This window comes from Ovis canadensis, chromosome 9 (genome assembly GCF_042477335.2).
Source record: "Ovis canadensis isolate MfBH-ARS-UI-01 breed Bighorn chromosome 9, ARS-UI_OviCan_v2, whole genome shotgun sequence".
Lineage (NCBI taxonomy): Eukaryota > Metazoa > Chordata > Mammalia > Artiodactyla > Bovidae > Ovis > Ovis canadensis.
This window is the reverse complement of record NC_091253.1, coordinates 82045880-82065469: the sequence shown is the minus strand read 5'-3', so window position 1 is coordinate 82065469 and position 19590 is coordinate 82045880. Positions and strand designations below refer to the sequence as shown.

At 37.8% G+C, this 19590-nt stretch overlaps 1 protein-coding gene across 1 annotated transcript in view; it reads left to right on the top strand.

The window, feature by feature from the left end:
• The window catches only part of ZFPM2 (zinc finger protein, FOG family member 2), a 522659-nt gene that overhangs the window by 269316 nt on the left and 233753 nt on the right, over positions 1 to 19590 (top strand). The window contains exon 4 of the mRNA XM_069600394.1: positions 1591 to 1709. Within this exon, the coding sequence (XP_069456495.1) occupies positions 1591 to 1709 (119 nt within the window). The remainder of the gene's footprint in view (positions 1 to 1590; positions 1710 to 19590) is intronic.

The window sequence follows — 19590 nt, the reverse complement described above, 5'->3', positions numbered from 1 at the left end:
TCGCAAAGTAATAATTGGGAAGAAATAAAGGAGAGTATCAACCTAAACTGCCTGTTTTTGAAGGGTTTTTGTCCAAACTTGTAGCATAAAGTCTTGCCTAAAGTACCAAATATAAAAGCATAACGACTTTGATTGAACATTGTTTTTTTATTTGGGAAAACATACACCTCCACTGTTTGCACATGTAGTTGTCCTATCCACTGAAATTAGTCGTAATTTCAGGAAATCGCCAAGCACTTTAAAAAAAACTCTCCATGTTGTTCACAAAAGTCTTGTATCACTGTAGTAGAGTTATGGCCTAAGGTATATATCTTTTTAGGAAGCCCAGGTGGCGCAGTGGTAAAGAATCCGCCTGACAATGCAGGAGACACAAGAGATGTAGGTTCAATCCCTGACTTGGGAAGATCCCCTGGGGTAGGAAATGGGGATTCCTGTATTCTTGGGCTTACCTGGTGACTCAGATGGTAAAGAATCTGCCTGCAATGCGGGAGACCTTTGGTTTGATCCCTGGGTTGGGAGCATCCCCTGGAGAAAGGAAAGGCTACCCACTCCAGTATTCTGGCCTGGAGAATTCCATGGACTGTATTTAGTCCATGGGTCACAAAGAGTCGGACACAACCAATCGACTTTCACTTTACTTCACTTAATATATATATGTAATTGCAATGTTTTACTTACATTGGTGATCAAATGTAGGAATTTTAACTCTGAGCTATTGTCCCAATATTCCCTGTCTGATTTTACATTGTATCAGTGCTTTTTGAAGATGTGTTATCATTTCTGGTTCTTAAGGATTTACTGAATAGAATTGACTACAGTAGATGTGTGTGCATGCATGCCCAGTCACTTCAGTCGTGTCTGACCCTTTGCAACGCTGTGGACTGTAGCCCACCAGGCTCCTCTGTCCATGCAAGGAGCAATATTCTCCAGGCGAGAATATTGGAGTGGGCTGCCATGCCCTCCTCCAGGGGATCTTGCTAACACGGGGATGGAAATCGAGGCCTGCCTGCGTCTCCTGCTGGAGAAGGCAATGGCACCCCAGTCCAGTACTCTTGCCTGGAAAATCCCATGGATGGAGGAGCCTGGTGGGTTGCAGTCCATGGGGTTGCTGAGAGTTGGACAGGACTCAGTGACTTCACTTTCACTTTTCACTTTCATGCATTGGAGAAGGAAATGGCAACCCACTCCAGTGTTCTTGCCTGGAGAATCCCAGGGACGGAGGAGCCTGGTGAGCTGCCATCTATGGGATCGCACAGAGTTGGACACGACTGAAGCGACTTAGCAGTAGTAGCAGCTGCGTCTCCTGCATTGCAGGTGGATTCTTTACCCACTGAGCCACTTGGGAAGCCCTACAGTAGATGATAAGTGTGCAGAAACTCAAGAAAGAAATTGGACTAAATGTGAATACAGTTAAAAGGACAAGTTTTATTATCCTCTCAGGATACCAAGATCGGTTGAGATGAACATAATCAATTCTCGTTATATGAATCCTGAGAATATTGTGCACGTAGGCCAAACACACAAAAACAGTCAGCTGTTGGTAAAACATAAGCGAAAGTACTTAAACGCTCATGTGCTCATTGTCTGCAGGAGAGCTGGAGGTGTTTCAGAAAGATGGAGAGCGAAAAATTCAGAGTCGGCAGCAACTTCCAGTGGGAACCACCTGGGGACCATTCGCTGGGAAGATGGACTTGAATAATAATTCCTTGGTATGTGGATGTTCTGAGATGGTTGACTCTTAATACTTTGTCATGGCACAGAAATTATCTCCGCTTGCTTCCTGGTAAAAACACTAAAAGTAATAGTTTGCTTTTTCTTTTTCATGGACCGTAAAACTGAAATATTTTCCAAGTGGTTTGTCTCTGACAGTATTATATGCAGAATTTAGAAGGAAACAGGTTAATCACACTGAATGGTTATTTAGTAAGGTAATTTATAAGGTTGCTTTATCTTCATAGCCAGACTAATATTGTTCATATTTAATAATATATACAAATGCTTTTCTTCTTAAGATGACACAAATTGTCATACATTACAGGTTTACATGATGAACAAGAAATAAACAACCTTGATATTGCTTGGCAATTCTATTTGTACTTTTAAGAGTGAGGATGAGTGATCAGCATCATAATTTTTCTTGTTAACTTTTTTGTGAATATTCTGAGCTTAGAAAGTCTACCTCTGGGAAAAATTATATGAACGCTTGATTAGCTATCTTAAAAAGTTATGGAAAGATGGAGTATTTGATTACATTTAAACTTCATTTCTTAATTCAACATGTTAGTTTCCTATTGCAGCTCCAGCAAGTTAACGCAAACTTTGTGGCTTAAAACAACCCAAGTTTGTAGTCTTGTAGTCTGAAATGAATCATAATCTGAAGTGAATCTAGTCTGAAATGAATCTCTCCGGGCTAAAATCAAAATGTCTGCAGGGCTTTTTTAGCTGGAGCTTCTAGAAGGTGGGGACAGATGTTTTCTTTGCTTTTCCGTCTTCTAAAGGCTGTCCACAACCCGTGGCTCATGGCTCCCTTCCATCTTCACAACCAGCAACAGCTGACTGAATCTTTTACATATCTTTATTCTGACTCTGACTCTTCTGTATCCCTTTGCACATTCGGGAATGTGTGTGATTACATTGGGCCCACTTGAGTAATCCAGGATACTCTAGCAACTTTAACTCCAGCTGCTTTAATTTCCTTTTGCCTTGTAAGGTAACTGGAGAAGGCAATGGCACCCCACTCCAGTACTTTTGATGGAAAGTCCCATGGACAGAGGAGCCTGGTGGGCTGCAGTCCTTGGGTCGCTAAGAGTCGGGCATGACTGAGAGACTTCACTTTCACTTTTCACTTTCATGCACTGGAGAAGGAAATGGCAACCCATTCCAGTGTTCTTGCCTGGAGAATCCCAGGGACGGGGAGCCTGGTGGGCTGCCGTCTATGGGGTCGCACAGAGTTGGACACAACTGAAGCAACTTAGCAGCAGCAGCAGCAGTAAGGTAACTTGCACAAAGTCCAGGAATCAGGACACCAGGACCTCTCCTATTATGCGTGATAATACAAGTGACAAAACTTGGGGATAAAAATATTATATAGATATGAAATGGAAGTCCCTCTGTCTAAATGCCATTTACATAGGAAGAGTTTCATGCCTGCTAAATGACTCTATCTGCATTGAGGTGGTGGGGTGGGGGCATAAGAACTCCCAGAGGGGTTTTAACAAGTGTACCTGACTCAGCAATGTTGCTTTCCTATTTCAGTTGATTACATGAAAGAAATCACTTCTTCGGGTTATTACATGAAAGAAACTAATATGTGCAGATCTCTGCTTATTTTGTGCCATGTGAATGAGAAAGAGGTTATTGATTTAACTAAAAGTAATGACTGGAATAAATAAGAAACATTTGTGTCATCCAACTTTTAAACAGCATAACAGATTCAAGAAGTGTGCTTTTTACTTTCTAAATCCTTGTGTTTATCCGTAAAAGGATAAAGTAGGAGACTTCACATGTATTTAAGAACCAAACAAGTTGACAGACCAGGCTAAATATTTAATAATCTGGAGCAGTGTGCTGTGTGGTGGTCCAGTGTGCCTGCTGCAGAAGGGGTTTGAGAAGTGGCTCCACAAACACTGCTGACCTTCGTGGCTGAGTTGTATAGTGGACTGTTCTATTGATTCCTTTGATAGGGTGATACCAGCTATTATACTGCTTAATCAAGCAAAGGCAAGGGGAAGACTGTCTCAACATCAAAGGTTGAATTAAATCCTTTGCAAAACCCATTTTATCTGAGTGTTTCTATTGGTACTCTAGCATTGCTTTCAAAATGTTTTAGGCAATAAGATATTTATCTTATTTATCACTGTGTATCAGACACCAACACAAACTTTTGTCATTTGCCTGCTATTTCTTCAAAAGTGTAATGCCGCTTAGGTGTCAGCTATTGTTACTGTAAGAAACACATGTTTTCCTTTTTATTATATCAGCATAATATCTCTATGAAAATGTTATTTTTAATTAATCTTTATATCAAGATATATATGTAGAATGATGCTTTTTATACATCTTTAGCATATGCTAAATTATGATGTATGGAAAGTAAACCTATCTGTGGAAGTTCAATTTTTCAGTGAAATAATTTCCTGGTTTTTAGACATGCTATAATTTTTTTTCATATTTCTGTATCACTCTAAAGCTATCTTATGCCATACTTAATATCATTTAAGTAATTTGGTTATAAGTGTGACATTGTAGTATTCTTGGTACTATTTGAAGTGAATGGATACTGTGTAGTGTATCAAAAACCCAGTTGTGGTGAATAATTATTTAATAGAAAATAATCTTAATAACTTAGTTTTCTTCTTTTGTCTTTGAATTTAAACATTTGACTCATGTTATTTCCCTAAACTATAGAATTTTCCTCTATTTTAAAATGTAGCTGCTTTGCTAAAATATACTTTAAAAAAGGTTTTTTTGATAATAATATTTTCTTCCTAGAATTTACTTTTGATTTTATGTCATTAAATACTACTAGTAGTACTCTTGGCACTACTGTTACTTCTATAGAATAACTGTCTAATTTGCACTGTGTATGTATTCTTTTCTAGACACTATATGGAGGATTAGAAATGTGTTAGCTCCTTTACTCCTCAAAACAAACTTGTGAATTTGGTCCTATTTAAAATATTATTTATACATAAGAAAATTAAGGCTCAGGCTTTTTTATTCCAGAATCTGTGTTTTTAAATACCAGATCACACTGCTTCCCAATAGCGTCTGTAACATGATCTGAGTACGATAAAATTATTAGGAATTTCTTTACATGAATTCTAAATTTATTAAAAGCTTTGGGAGAAATATGCAATGATTACAAGTAGGTTCTTTTTTCTTACTTCAGGCAAAGTAGTTGTTATAATACTTCATAACTATCATGACTGAAGAATTAGGCATTAATTCAAAGAGTTCCACAATGTTATTACCTCTTTATAATTTTGACAGTCATTTAATATAGGTTTTATATCATGAAGATAAATTTGCTTCATAATACAATATATAATCTATTAACCCTACCTTACCCTACCTTACCCAACCTGAAATCAAATTTGGAATTAGCGCACTCTTTTAAATTGCTTATTCACCAACCAGTGTTATGTGACTCTGTTCAGGCTCATGGTGTTGTCTCAAGAGACCCAGTAAACTAATTAATCCAACACAGTAATTAATTGAGTCACCATGCCAGATGTCAAATCCTTTTTATATCTTTCGAGTTCCCATCTTGAAGTACATTAGCAATATGCCACCTTCTGCAGGAAGCCTTTGCAGAGCGGGCATTTGGATATATATATATAGAACATTACCAGAAATATAGGCTATATGGAAACATCAAAAGAATTGATTTGACCAAATGTTCTTCTTGGAATCATATAAAACAATGAACATAGAAATAAATAAGATTTTGTTCACACCTCATTATCTTATTAGATAGTTTATGCTTAATAGCAGAATATAGTTAATATTTTCAATGGGCCAGTTAGGGTCAAAGTGCTTTACAGGTTTTATATCTCATTTAATTCTTACATGAGCATATGAGAAGATAATATCCTTTTTTTTTCCCTCCTTTGTTTCACAGGAGGAAATTGCTACTTTGGGAAGCTGAATGACTAGACCAAGGTCAACTCCATCTGAGTTGAGACCCCCATGCTGCAATCTAATACTGTCTTTAGAAATTTTATCTATAAGGACAATATTACTGCCTAGCTTGTCAGGGTTTTGTAAAGATTAAATGAGGTAGCATACCTGAATTATTAAGAAATACTAAATATTATTACTACTCAGTCACCTGTAAAAATGGGTCCATTAAAATCTTTCAAGTTTAAAACTGGAAAGACACACCAAATTAAATAAGTCAAATTATAGACCTTAGGCATTTGGGGATTTTACATGCCTAAATTTGACTGTTTTCCAAGGGACACTGTTTTAGTCCAGGGTCTCCAGCAAAACAGAATAGGGTGTGTGTGTTTATATATTTTATGAGGAATTGTCTCACACGGTCATGGAGTCGGCTTGATGAAAATCTGCGGTGTGAGTCAGCAGGCTGGAGACCCAGCAGAGCTGATGGTATAGATGAAGTTTGTTATTTGGGGAGGCCGGTCTTTTTTTCCTATTCAGACTTTCTTCTGATTGGGTGAGGCCCACCCACATTATGGAGGGCAATCTGTTTTATTCAAAGTACCCTGATTCAAATATCAGTCTCAACAAAAACATCATCCAAGCTGATACACAAAATTAACCATCACAGTTTCCAAAGGTCTGTGGTATATTGTAAGGTTTCATTTTTCAGGTACAGTCTTCCACTCCTGTATGAATTGTTAACCAGTAAGGGAGCCTAGCTTTCTTTCCAACATCCTACTTCTGTGTCAAGAAATAATTTACATTACGTGCTATCATAGTGACCCAAATTTCATGTTTTTGAAAGTCTTACAATTTTATTCATTGAAAATAGCAAAGGACTATTGACAAGGAAGGAATTTTAAAAATCAGTTTAAATTGTGATCAATATCTGTTTTGGAGGTGTTTTAGAATTTATGTATTTATATGTTGTGCCTTTGAAGTTCTCTCATTTTCTCCTGAAGACATAGATCTTTGTATATGCTAAATCTCTGCTCTGCTAGCCCCTGGTTAAGTGCTTATAATTATCAGACAACACCGATTATTTGGAAGGTTGGTGTCTACAATATTAGTGACATTTGCTCTCGTTCTCTCTTTTGAGTGAATCAGCTTTCAGTAGGTAACTAGTCTTATTCAACCAACTTCCTGCTGGAATCATGCAACATGTATACTTAATTAAACAGAATGTAAATAGAAAGTCCCAGGTTACCTACTACATAATAGTAAACTTATCACAATCTGTTAAAGTCAGCAAATGAAATTTGACATAGAAATGTCATTTTATTGATGTCATTCAATTAGAAGGGAGCCTTGTTTTATTTTACCATGTAGTTGTGATATTGAATTTTACAAACACAAAGTGTACATATAAAGGGTACTATAGGTAAAATTTTATTGATTTAATACTAAAATAATGTGCACATTAAATTCCATCTTAATTTTAAGGTAGTTGTTATCATAGATATGTGATTGAGGAAAGAATTAAAGGTTCCTGATCTACATCATAGGGAAATATTAGAATTATTAGATATCTCCATTGTGCCCTTCTAGCTCTAAATCTTCCAGTAGCAGTCTCTGAGCCCATTCATTGCAAGTCTTCAAGCTTCATGTTGTGCACACCCTACAGCGACTATATCTCTACCCATAGGTCTCTACCTATAGTGTCACAGGCTGCCTGGTGGAAATATCTCTGACTTTCTATTTGAGGACATTTTTTCCAGCCTCAGGAGCAAACTTACTGGAAACCAGTCAAGCTGTGACATGCTGGAAAATTAATGTTTCCAAAAGTAATCCTTAACCAATGAGGGACAGAAGTTGGTGGATAACTACCCTCCCTGCTTCCTTGCCTCTCCATTACGATATGAAAAGTGTTTTATAAGATCTCTTAGAGTTTGCCAGTGAAACTGAGCTCCAGCCAGTTTTATAACACATCCTTTATGGGCTTCCTTTTCCTTCCTGCTTACTTCTCCACACCTCTACTGAACGGTTCTGAGGTCACCTCTGAATAAACTACTTGCACTTGAATCGGTCTGAAGGTAACCTTCTGGGAAAGCCATGCCAAGAGAGTTTCTAAGATATAATAATGAAATAAATTGGAACGTAATATCCAAATTATTGCTGAGATTCTAGACAGTATAGATTTTTAAAAATCATAATTATTCAATTCTAGATCACTGCCGCTGGCAAAAAATAGATATTCAACAAATGCTCTTTAAAATAAAAATATGATCTAATTGAATTTCCTCACCATGAGCCATCTGACTGACCCCACCCACACCCTCCCAGCTTCACCCTCTCAGTGATATAATTTATAATGTTGCTGAGGCATGACTTTTTGTTGGGTCTTATATTTCTTTCCATTGATGTTGACATTGTGAATAATATCCTCTTTTTAATATTCATTCTAATCTGGGCTCAGGACTCCCATACTTTTCTACTTCTCATATCGCTCTGGGTCTTGGCTCTTTTAAATTTAACTATGTTTCCCAAAACACTATGGCCTTTCTTCTCTTCTCCCTCTGTTCCCATTGCCTCAGGGAGCTTATCCACTCGCAAAGCTTCAGCTACTAATTTACAAATGACATTTAAATTAAAAAATCTCTAACCTTGGCTTTTTACCCTTTCTCTAATAGCACGTTTCAACTGTTTTACAAGGCTTTCCCACTGACTTCCTCCAACTCAACAGTCGTAAAGAGAGTTTATTGTTGTTCCCACCTACTGTCTCTGTGCCCTTTTCCCTGCCTTCCAAATTTTGGCCACTTTTGAAGCTAAATCTCCGCCTCTCCTTTGCTGCCTCTGCAGGCAGTCCATCCTATGCATTATTCCACGGCACCCTCCTTCCATTTCTGCCTCTCCCCTCTCACATCTCATAGGTCCATTTACATACATAGTCATATGTGTACATGCACACACATGTAGGCACAAACACACACACACCTTTCCTTTGTTGCCTATATTGAACAGCTTTGTTTTTGTCAGCCATTCAGAGCCAAACATCTTCCAAGTCTCTGCTTTTCACATCCAGGAAGCAAGTACCAACACTCCTGCCTTCTCCACGTCTACTCCCTTCTTTCTGTTCCCTACGGCCACTGCTGTTGGTGAAGGCTCCATCATTTCTTCCTTGATTATCACAGTGTTCTTCTAACTATTCTTTCTGCCTTCCTCCCTGTCTTCTTTTTATTTACCCAAATCACAGTGTGTCCTTATAGTAAAACTTGTTACTTGTGTGCCTGAAATCATTCAAGGGTGCAAGAGAAGCCAAACTCCGGAGAAAGGGCTTTCATGATATCACCTGCTCAGCCCTTACCTCGTTTCCGCTCTCAGTGTAGCTTTCAGTCAACCTCAGCTACCTACAGTGTGAATATGCTCTTTTTCTCATGTCTCTGTGCATTTGGCTATGCTATTTTATCATCCACAAAGCCCTGTGCTCCCCCTTCCTGCCCTTCTTTATCATACTAACTCCATTTCTCACTTCAAGACTCAGCCCCAGGTTACCCCAAAGTGGACCTTCTCTAAAGCTTCCAGTCTGGAATAGATATCAACTCCTCAGATATTTCTATGATCTTTAGGCTTCCTAGGATTAGAACATTTACTGCATAATTCTGAATATCTCTTTACTTGTCTATCTCACCGGTACACTGCTGCTGCTGCTAAGTCACTTCAGTCGTGTCTGACTCTGTGCAACGCTATGGACTGTAGCCTGCCAGGTGCCTCTGTCCATGGGATTCTTCAGGCAAGAATAATGGAGTGGATTGCCATGCCCTCCTCTAGGGGAATCTTCCCAACCTAGGGATCAAACCTCCACCTCTTATATCTCCTGCATTGCAGATTCTTTGCCACTAGTGCCACCAACTATGTGCTACTTATCATTTATCTTTGTATCCTTCTTATCTAGAACAATGTCTGGTTTATAGCAAGGGCTCAGTAAATAACCTTTAGAAAGTGAGTCAATTAATTCTTTCCTTTAACTTTTCTCCAGTATCAGCAACTGATGCACATCTTGCTTTATTCAAGACGTCGGTGTTCTCCTTGAGTCTTTATGCCCATTTTTCCTGTTTCCTCTTAGATCTTTCTTCATCTGCCCAACTTAGCAATTCAGTACCACAGTTAATGCCATCTTGTGCCTGTTTAATGTGTTTATAATTTTTTTCTTAATCTCACTTGAATGTAAGATGCAGTAGAGGAAGATAACTGTATCTATTTTGTCAGGTTTTACCTAACAGAAAGATATGCCTATGACAGCTTCTTGATAAATATTTACTAATTTCAGTGTAAGATCTGAACCCCTTTGAAGTAAAGAGGACAAGGTGGTGAGCCCATTGAGGCAGTTATGATTTGTTTGTAACAGAATCCACTTTCAATCCTTCACTGTGACCTGGGTGAAGGCCAAGAAGGTATTCTGCTCTACCATGCTTTCTGTGAAGTCTCATCCAGCCTTGCACTTTCCAGTGACAAACCATCTGGGAAATTCCATCTGTCTCTGCTTGGAAACTGAGGTGGCAGTCGCCCACTGTGAGCAATTTTCTATTAACTTCTTGGATAAGATCAGTCAGATTTATACTGAATTGATGGGAACTGTAAGAGCAGGGTTGTTCCAAGAGAAGACAAATGTACTGATTCCTCTAATTGGGCTTAAGCCAGTTTCATTCACGGATGCCCTTAGGTTCTAGCAGTGCAAGGACTTATAACCTTTTTAATTGTACCCCGTTCCTCTGAGGAAACGTTGGTGAAATTCATTATTGATGGAGATTGTAGATTTGTCCCTTAGGGAGGCCAAGATCCTGGCTTCTCTTATACTCTATCTGCCATGTGGAGAATTAATGGAAACTGAGTGGACAGTGGAAGCTGCTCCAAGAAGACATGAGGCAAGACACTTAGTACAGCAGAGCCTTGGAAAATGGTGTGTTGGTTTGGTTTCTAGAATCAGAGGAGGACTTTTTGTTCATTTTTTGTTTGTTTGTGGAAGAGGAGAGTGCTCAGGAGAAGAGAGATTGGCATGAAGTCCCAAGTTAGTGAAAGCATCCTGTAGAATCTGAGTCAGAAAGAAAGAAGCCAAGCACCAAGGAATTACTCAACAATTCAAATCTGTTGAAGCAAATGAGCAAGGTCAATTATATATGGGTCTGAAGGGATTTATTGTATTATAATGTAGACATAGTGATATTGGTTATGGATGGAATTCTTTTTGTAATGTTGAAATGATATTTGGCCTTTCCTAATAATTTGTATCTGCCTTCTAAAATTACATCTTTTATGCGTAGCTAGTCTGTCTACTAATCTACCTTTAATTTGTTTTTTCTTCTGATGGTGAAATCCTTCTAGGTTCTTTATGTTTGCACTTGGATTTGAAAGGTAGGAACACAAAGACACAATTTCTTGCTGTATATAGACAGGTTTAATTATGGGTCTAACCTACTGATCTGTGCCTAAAATCTAAACACATTTTGCCTTTGGGTTATGCTACATGGCTAAGCTCTTTACTTATACTTAGGCCAAGTTTGAATAAACAGAAAGCATCTTTTTTTTGGTTTGTTTAAGATTATTTATTATTCCCTTTTTCTAGAATTCCAAGGAGAATTTTATTGAAAATAGTCTTCTCATGGAGTTATTAAAATGACTCTGTGATGTGCTGTTAATATAATCAATGTCTGGAAGGAGTAACTACTCCATGGCATTTAATATGATTAAAGTTGCTCTGCTAAGAAGACAGTGTATATAAAGTTGAACAGACTTATGAGTAACACAACCTTTTCCGCAAGCATAGATATGAAAGATTCAGTTTGGCTATTGGTTTAGGCATCTAGATTCTGTTTATGGAGTTGTTCCTGTTTGTAAATCTTTTCTCAAGCTTAAGGTCCCATAGGGGATAGAATCCCTATTCCCTTAGGAAAGTCTGTCACATTCTTGGGTGGTGAGGGAATGATTTGCAAACTATGGCTCTGCTCTTTCATAACACAAATTATGGAATATAAAGTTGGAAAAAATGTTTTCGGCTGGAGGAGAAGGTAAAATGAGATCACACTTGTGAGGAGCAGTTTACAAAGTTGACCCAAAATTTTATTGATTATTTGCTGATATATCTGGCTTGCCTTTTAACGTCTTTCTCCTTGACTTTTTTCAAGTCTGGCCATTCTGCAGCTCTTTATAAAACAATTGTCTGGCGTGAGCATTTCCCTATTATTTACATAGTTATAATATATATTGTTCCAGTGTTACAAAAATTTAGCAAATGATGTCTACTGGGCCTAATTAATACAGTCAGTAACTTGGAGATAACTGGTAAAGAAATGGACATAAGTGCTATTCTGTATTCCTTTTGTCTGTTCTTACAAATCAATATTACATAGACATAACCCTTTAAATTGAACATATTGGACTCATAAAATATCTGACTGTATTTTATAACTAAGTATCAATAGATATTCCCAGGACACCACTAATTAAATATCATATCTTAACATTAGCTCTCAGTTGGTGTTGCCAGTCTTTAGTCTCATAAGAGGTTTTCCTGATGTGGGCAGGTTTGTGAGTCTGACCCTGTCCAGGTGACTCCTACAAGGCTCGTGTTGATGTTGTATGATGTCCATAGGCAATAATTCTTATGTTTATTTATGAAGGAAAAATAAAATAATATTTCTAGAATGTTTTTGTAAACTTGCAAACTTATTTGAGAAATTCTCTTTTGGAAATGAATATCTCTTTTCCTTATATATTTAAGCATTGAACTTAAAGTCATTCTGTATTAGTCATTTGTTTTTATATCACTTTTTAAAATAAAACCCTTTGCCCTAGTTCAACAAAACTGTGGCTTCTTGATGCTAGTGATTTGTATATCATTTGTGCTGTTTTATATGGTTTATATCTCTTTCTATTTCAAAGGTCAGGAGCTCAGAATGAAGCGTAGGGTTATGTGCCTTAGTCTTGTGGTTTTCTCATACTCTTTTCTCAGGGTCAGAATTATGAGCACTGCTTATCTTTGTGTCTTTGGTACAGTGTTTCATACAAGGCTGGATTCAAAAAGCGATAGCCAGGGCTATGGTGTCGTCTGAAGTCTCAACCAAATGAAGACATGCTTGAAAGGTCACTGCATGGCTGTTGACTCAGTACCTTGCCTCGTTGGCTTCTCCGAGGAAAAGCTCATAGCATGGCAACTGGCTCCTCTCTGGGCAAGCAAATGACAGAGCAAGACAAGGAGCCCAGGACAGAAATCATAGTCTTTTCATAAACTAGTCTTGGAAGTAGGCATCCCATCACTTTTGCTGAATTCTTTCTATTAAAATTGAGTCAGCAGGTCTAGCCCGCTCTGAAGGGAAAGGCATTGTACATGGGCTTAAAACCAAAGGCTGTGATCACTGGGGCCCATCTCAGAGGCTGTTTACTGCTAAGATAATGTACATAAAGTTACCTCGCCTCTGAATAAGGAAGGACTTTCAAATATTAGTAGCACTGGGAGACATCACAAAATCAAATCCAATTAATTTAAATAGAAAAGACTAAATCATATATTATAAAACATCATAACCAATAATCAAGGTTTAACTGTAAATAAAAGATACATGTAAAAATGAGACACATTTTATTATCATTTTTGAAGGTAGATAAGCTGCTCCATATAGAAAGTCATGAATAAATTCTTGATTAATTTGTTTAGAAATTGATTATTAATATGAGGACAGAGAAAGATGAATGAAAATATATGGGACAGTTATGTGAAATCTAATGGGAAATAGGAGCCAGAGGCAGGCTGTTTGCTAAGTATTTCTCCTTCAGTAATTTTGAGAAACATACACTAACACATTGTAAAGCTCAGAAATGGGGAGAAAGCATGGGAAAGAGCCCATGATGTGGTCAGAGTAGTCTGAGTCTAGTCCCAACTGTTATTACCCAAAGTGCTGTCTTGGGTAATCACATCTGCTCTCAGTTTCCTCATTTATAAAATGGGGGTTATAATACCAGCCCTACATCTTACAGTTGTAAAATTATATAAAATTATATGCATTTAGTCACTTTGAAAAATATACAGATTGTTATACAATCTAGATTACTTTTTATTATGCCTGTGAATAGAAAGTAGATTACTCATTCCCTTAATTTGCCAAACTGTGCTTCCAGCCTCTTCTCTTCTGTCCCCTCTCTGAACATATTTTAAAAAGCACTCTTGGCTATCATTGTACATATATATCCTCATACACATATGCACACATGTATTTATATACACACAAACATACACATACGTATTGATTAGCTAGCATCAGTATTCTGAGAACTCATAGCCTGGAGAAGCGCAAGGTATGTACTTAGAGTATTTATCATCTAAGGAGACAATCACCACAGAAACAAGAGAAAAAACATGTTTTTAGGAAGAGAAAGAAAGGTTAAGTGGTCAAACTGCTTTTTGAATTACCCTGGCTCCTTTGTGTTTTCTTTTTGTAAGGAGTATTTCTTCAGAAAGCTTTTCTCAGGTGTGTGATTGGGGATTTTAGACAATTGGAAAAGTAATTTACCCTGTCTGAGTCACTTTTGAGTTTGGTTTGTATTTTAAAATGCTAACTCAATTCTTTTGTTACTTACGGCATTTTAGAGCTTGGTACAGAATGGAGTGAATAAGGCACATCACAAGGCAGATAGCGATGCACCGTAAAATAAGAAAGAATGGGGACAAAATTTGGAAGAGCAAAGGCAGTTCATGGGCCTTAGGTTTTAGCTTTTATTGAGAAGCCAAGCAAATACCATTTGTTTCTCATGGCATCGCAAAAAGTCAGACATGACTGAGCGACTAGGCACGGCACAGCACAGCACCCTATGTGCAAGCATTATCTCATGGACAGGGGCAGCACAAATCCCTTGGGTTCTGATGCTAATCTTGGATGTGTCATTATTACCACCTTGCATCTTAAAGTCATTGCAGGCATGTGTAGAATGTTATTCTGTGGAAAGTGCCCAGTGACAGCCTCATGTGCATCTGAGATAAGCGTCAGGGTCCAAAGTGAAAGTGAACATCGCTCAGTCATGTTTGACTCTCTGCAATCCCATGGACTATACAGTCCAGGGAATTCTCCAGGCCAGAATACTGGAGTGGGTAGCCTTTCCCTTCTTTAGGGCATCTTCCCAACCCAGGGATTGAACCCAGGTCTCCTGCACTGCAGGCAGATTCTTTACCAGCTGAGCCACCAGGGAAGCACAAGAATACTGGAGTGGGTAGCCTATGCCTTCTCCAGGGGATCTTCCCAACCCAGGAATTGAACCGGGGTCTCCTGCATTGCCGGTGCATTCTTTACAAATGAGCTACTAAGAACACGTCAAATAAAGTATCAACTCTGGGAGTGGGGGGTTTGGGGAGCTGGGTAGAGAGATAGCATTTGCCTTCAACACAATAGTTTAGAGGTGGTGAAAAGAATTTATCCTTTACCTGAAAATTTCTAGCAGGGAATATAGGCAGTTTTAATAATCGTGGCCTTCCTTCCAACTTTGTGGAAATGACTCTTCAGAGCAAGCGGATGTTGGCAGAAGCGTTCCGATCATTGCTGATTCTCCAGAAGGAGAAGGTTGAGGGAGAAGAGTGCGTGACAAAAGTCAACCCCTGGTCTGCTCCATTACTTCATTAATCAAGTGGAGGCTTTCTGAAAAATGTTTCTCTTCAGTTGCAGCCATCTATTTTTTTGGTGTTGATCTGTGCCCTGTGGCGGTGTTTTGTGAAAGGAAACAATGAACAGTTGTAGCATCCCCCACCCCCAGCTGCTGTCGCCCCTGTCAGAAGGCTCCAAGGGTGATGTGAGTCTGTATCATCCTGATAAGGAAAAGAGGATTCAGATGGCTTTGGAGAGAATTTGTGAGAGTAGAGAGTGCCATTTTGGACTAGACGAGCTGCGGACTACAGCAGAGGCCCTTAACGGGATCCTAAGGGTTCAGTGCCAAACCTTCGGCAGCTTCTTGAAGATTTTCTAATGAAATATTTCGATGGTGAAATTCTGAAACTGTCAGACGGACTGAGGTTCAAGATACTGTTTTAAGTTTTTTGTTCCCATAATCTGTGATTAGCCAATCCAGGTTAAACACACACACACACACACACACACACACACACACACTGTTTTAAGTTTTTTGTTCCCATAATCTGTGATTAGCCAATCCAGGTTAAACACACACACACACACACACACACACACACACACACACACCAGAAAAAGGAAAGGAAAAAAACACAAAAAACTTAAGAACCTCCCAGAGTGTATATGGAGGGCACTTATCTGCTGACAATGCGTTTCCATGCTGTTGTCATTGTGAGCTCTGTGCAAGCGGTCAGTGCATTTCATATACTGTAGGTTCCTATTTTACGGCTGGATGAAATATGAAACTACCTTTTATAATGCTGATTCTATTTTGGCAGGCCTTTGGATTCACATATGGTTTAGTTAAGCTGTTTTGGAGCCTAATGTACCTTTGTTAGTTATTGGGATTTTTGAGAGGGGATAAATGTGCTATTTTCGCTCTGAATTTAAAAAAAAATTTTAATGTTTCCTAAAAATTCATATAGCTAAGAGAATTCCAGTGAGCTTTAGAAACTGAGCTGATAGTCCTAGCTAAAATAAAGTCATTCTTACGCATAAAGGGGGAAAAAAAATAAAGGCAACTGAAGTGCCAGTAAAATAGAAGCAGTATTTTATAGCATACCACAATAAAATGAAAACAGAGAGCAATTAGTGAATGGGGGCTGGAAAAGTTGTCATCTGGTAACTAGCTGTAATCTTTAAGTATCTTTAAACTAACAGATACTACTAGGATTTTCTTTCATTCACTCCACTGTTATTCTGGCAGGTTATAAACAAACATACAGGCATAAAGAGTCCAAAACAAAGTGGCTGTCAAAGGGATGAATGATAGGCAGTGACCTCAATACCCAGGATGGTAGTATGCTCAGTTAGGCGGGCTAAGTTGCCTAGAGGTGAAGTGTATTCCCTCTACTGAGCCCTGGCTGATAGACACACTCCCATTCAACTTTAATCTCTTTGTTTTGTTGTTTAACTCAGGCTGTTAAATTCTGTTTAAAACAATGTTTGTATGTAAGTATGAGGATAGATAAACTAGAAGGAAAGCGACATATTTACCAATGTCATTTCAACTTTTTCTTCCTAAAAAAAGAAATCCCAGAAGGATAGGTATATTTGGAGTGGTTCAGATGGTGAAGAATCTGCCTGCAATTCAGGAGACCCAGATTCGAACCTTGGGTTGGGAAGATCCCCTGGAGAAGAGAATGGCAACCCGCTCCAGTATTCTTGCTTGGAGAATTCCATGGACAGAAGAATTTAGTGAGCTATACGGTCAGTGGGATTGCAAAGAGTCAGATGTGACTGAGGGACTTTCACTTTTCTCAGTCTTACTTTGCATTCATAAAGAGCCTTCAGATTTTCCTTATAAGACCATCTATTTTTATTTGAAGGTAATCATAAAATACACTTGCTGGAATGGGCACAGTAGAAATTTTGGGGCTTTAGTGACCTAAGGGGCTGGATACAAGAGTGGAGACAGACCCATTTTAACTTATCACTCTAATTAACCCCCCACCAAATTGTGTGTCTTCCAAGTGGTGTGTTATTTTTATCTTTTTTACAGTTATTTTATCTTTTTTACATGAGAGGGTCAGTTCAGTTCAGTTCAGTCGCTCAGTCGTGTCCGACTCTTTGTGACCCCATGAATTGCAGCACACCAGGCCTCCCTATCCATCACCAACTCCTGGAGTTCACCCAAACTCATGTGCATCAAGTCAGTGATGCCATCCAGCCATCTCATCCTTTGTCGTCCCCTTCTCCTTCTGCCCTCAGTCCCTCCCAGCATCAGGGTCTTTTCCAATGAGTCAACTCTTCACATGAGGTGGTCAAAGTATTGGAGTTTCAGCCTCAGTATCAGTCCTTCCAATGAATACCCAGGACTGGTCTCCTTTAGGATGGACTGGTTGGTTCTCCTTGCAGTCCAAGGGACTCGCAAGTGGGGTAATTATTTTTATTATTTCATAACTGATTTAACAGTCTTCCCTTGCTGTTAACTACTAGCAATTGAATGCCTAAAATCTCTTTCTCTGATGTTAGATGTGTTGTGCAGGACATCTTGAAGAAAACTTGACTCAATTATGTATGTGCTGCAAGTCAAGAACTCTGTTAAAAAGTGAGGGTACAAAAACTAAATTCTCTCCAAGCATAATTACTCCTTATATGAGTACTTAAATATAATTGAATTCTATCTGCACCCTTTATGTACCCTTTATATATTACTTTAAGCAAACCTAATGCCCCAAAATCATATTCACATACAGCCATGCACACACATAAGTTTATACACACACACGACACAATGGTTGATTTTTAAGTCAATGAATAAAACTGATATTTTCATTTTTATTTCATTTAACTCAAGTGATGTGTTTATTCCCTAAATAAAATAGTATCATTAAATAAAGCACACCTCTATTTTTGAACAAGTTACAAAAACTTAGTGCTTTATTCTGTCATAGATTGGAAAGCATTGTAAGTATTGATAATGTTTCTCATTTTTCCTTGTAATTTCATTATTTTATCTTATGGCAAAGCACATAATTGACAAATTATCATAATGATATTTTAAGTATTCCAATAGGTAACTTAAAATAAATATAGAACATTTTGATGTATAAATTTGGATGATGAAAAAGGTGTTTTAATTCTTGATTACCTGGAGCCTTATAGAAATGTTAATGTTTGTTAGTGGCAAATATAGTAAGGAAAGAAAAAGAAAATGTGAGAAATTAAAAAATATATAAATATAAAATGCAAAGTACCCTTTTATATTGTTTGATTTTCTGTGAGTTTTCATCTCCCCTTACTCTCTATTCTCTATGCATTTGAATTATTGAGAACTGTCCATACCGTCTGAGCACCAGGGAAGTCCATAACAATCATTAAGATGATATAATAATAAATATTTTGTGATTATTCATGATTCAAACAGTTTAATTGATTTAGGGATACTGAATAGTATGTTCAGCTTTCAGCATTTATCTTTAAACTGAAGAAATGAGTGGTTTGGTGGCATTTGGTTATGAAGTATTGCTAATATTTGCTGCAAATTTTATATACCACTCACATTGTAGAAAGAAAAGGGTACTCTATCTTCTGTTGTTTTTATACCACTATAACCACTGAGGTTTTGAAAAGAGAAGCAAGTCATCTCCTTTTAGCTCATTTGACAGCATTCAAAGGAATGCACGGCCTCCTATTTGAGTTGCATCTTCTCAATAGTTCTCCAACTGTCTTTCCTTAGTTCATATGTAGTTAGTTATCATAAAGTTGAAAAAAAGGGAAATCAGTAGGAATAAGTACAGTCCGTTTTAGGTGGTCCGTTACAGCAATCAAGCATTCACTTATCTTATTCTGCTGTATTGTTTTACCATAGTTTCTCCTGAAAGGCATTGTAGGACGTGTTGAATATTTTTTAATGTCAAATAATACAAAGTATTCATAATGTTTATAGAACTTAATTTCTCAGTAATTTGCTTCTGTTTTATAGATGTGACTCATCTCAAATCTATCTAATCTATATTGACTAGTTGTGAAATAATAGAATTAAATTTTTTTAAAAAAATTAACCTTAACATGGTAAAAGTCTTGGATTCCATCAGCGTTACACCTGGATATTAATTTTAATGCTCTGTTGATAACATGGAAGTGCTTTCATCATTGAGGTATGTAGGAGTAAAGCAGATTTCCCAGTGAAGTGACTGGATATTCGCTAGAGTGGTTCAAGTTAGCACTTGAGTTTCTTTATTATACTTTAAGAAGAATGCTATCTATTGAATGTAACTGAATATGCTAGAAAACTTATTTTAAAAAGAGGTAACTTCATAACTCCACAGGCATTAATTACATTTTTATAGTTTCCATTGATATGGCATTAAAAATC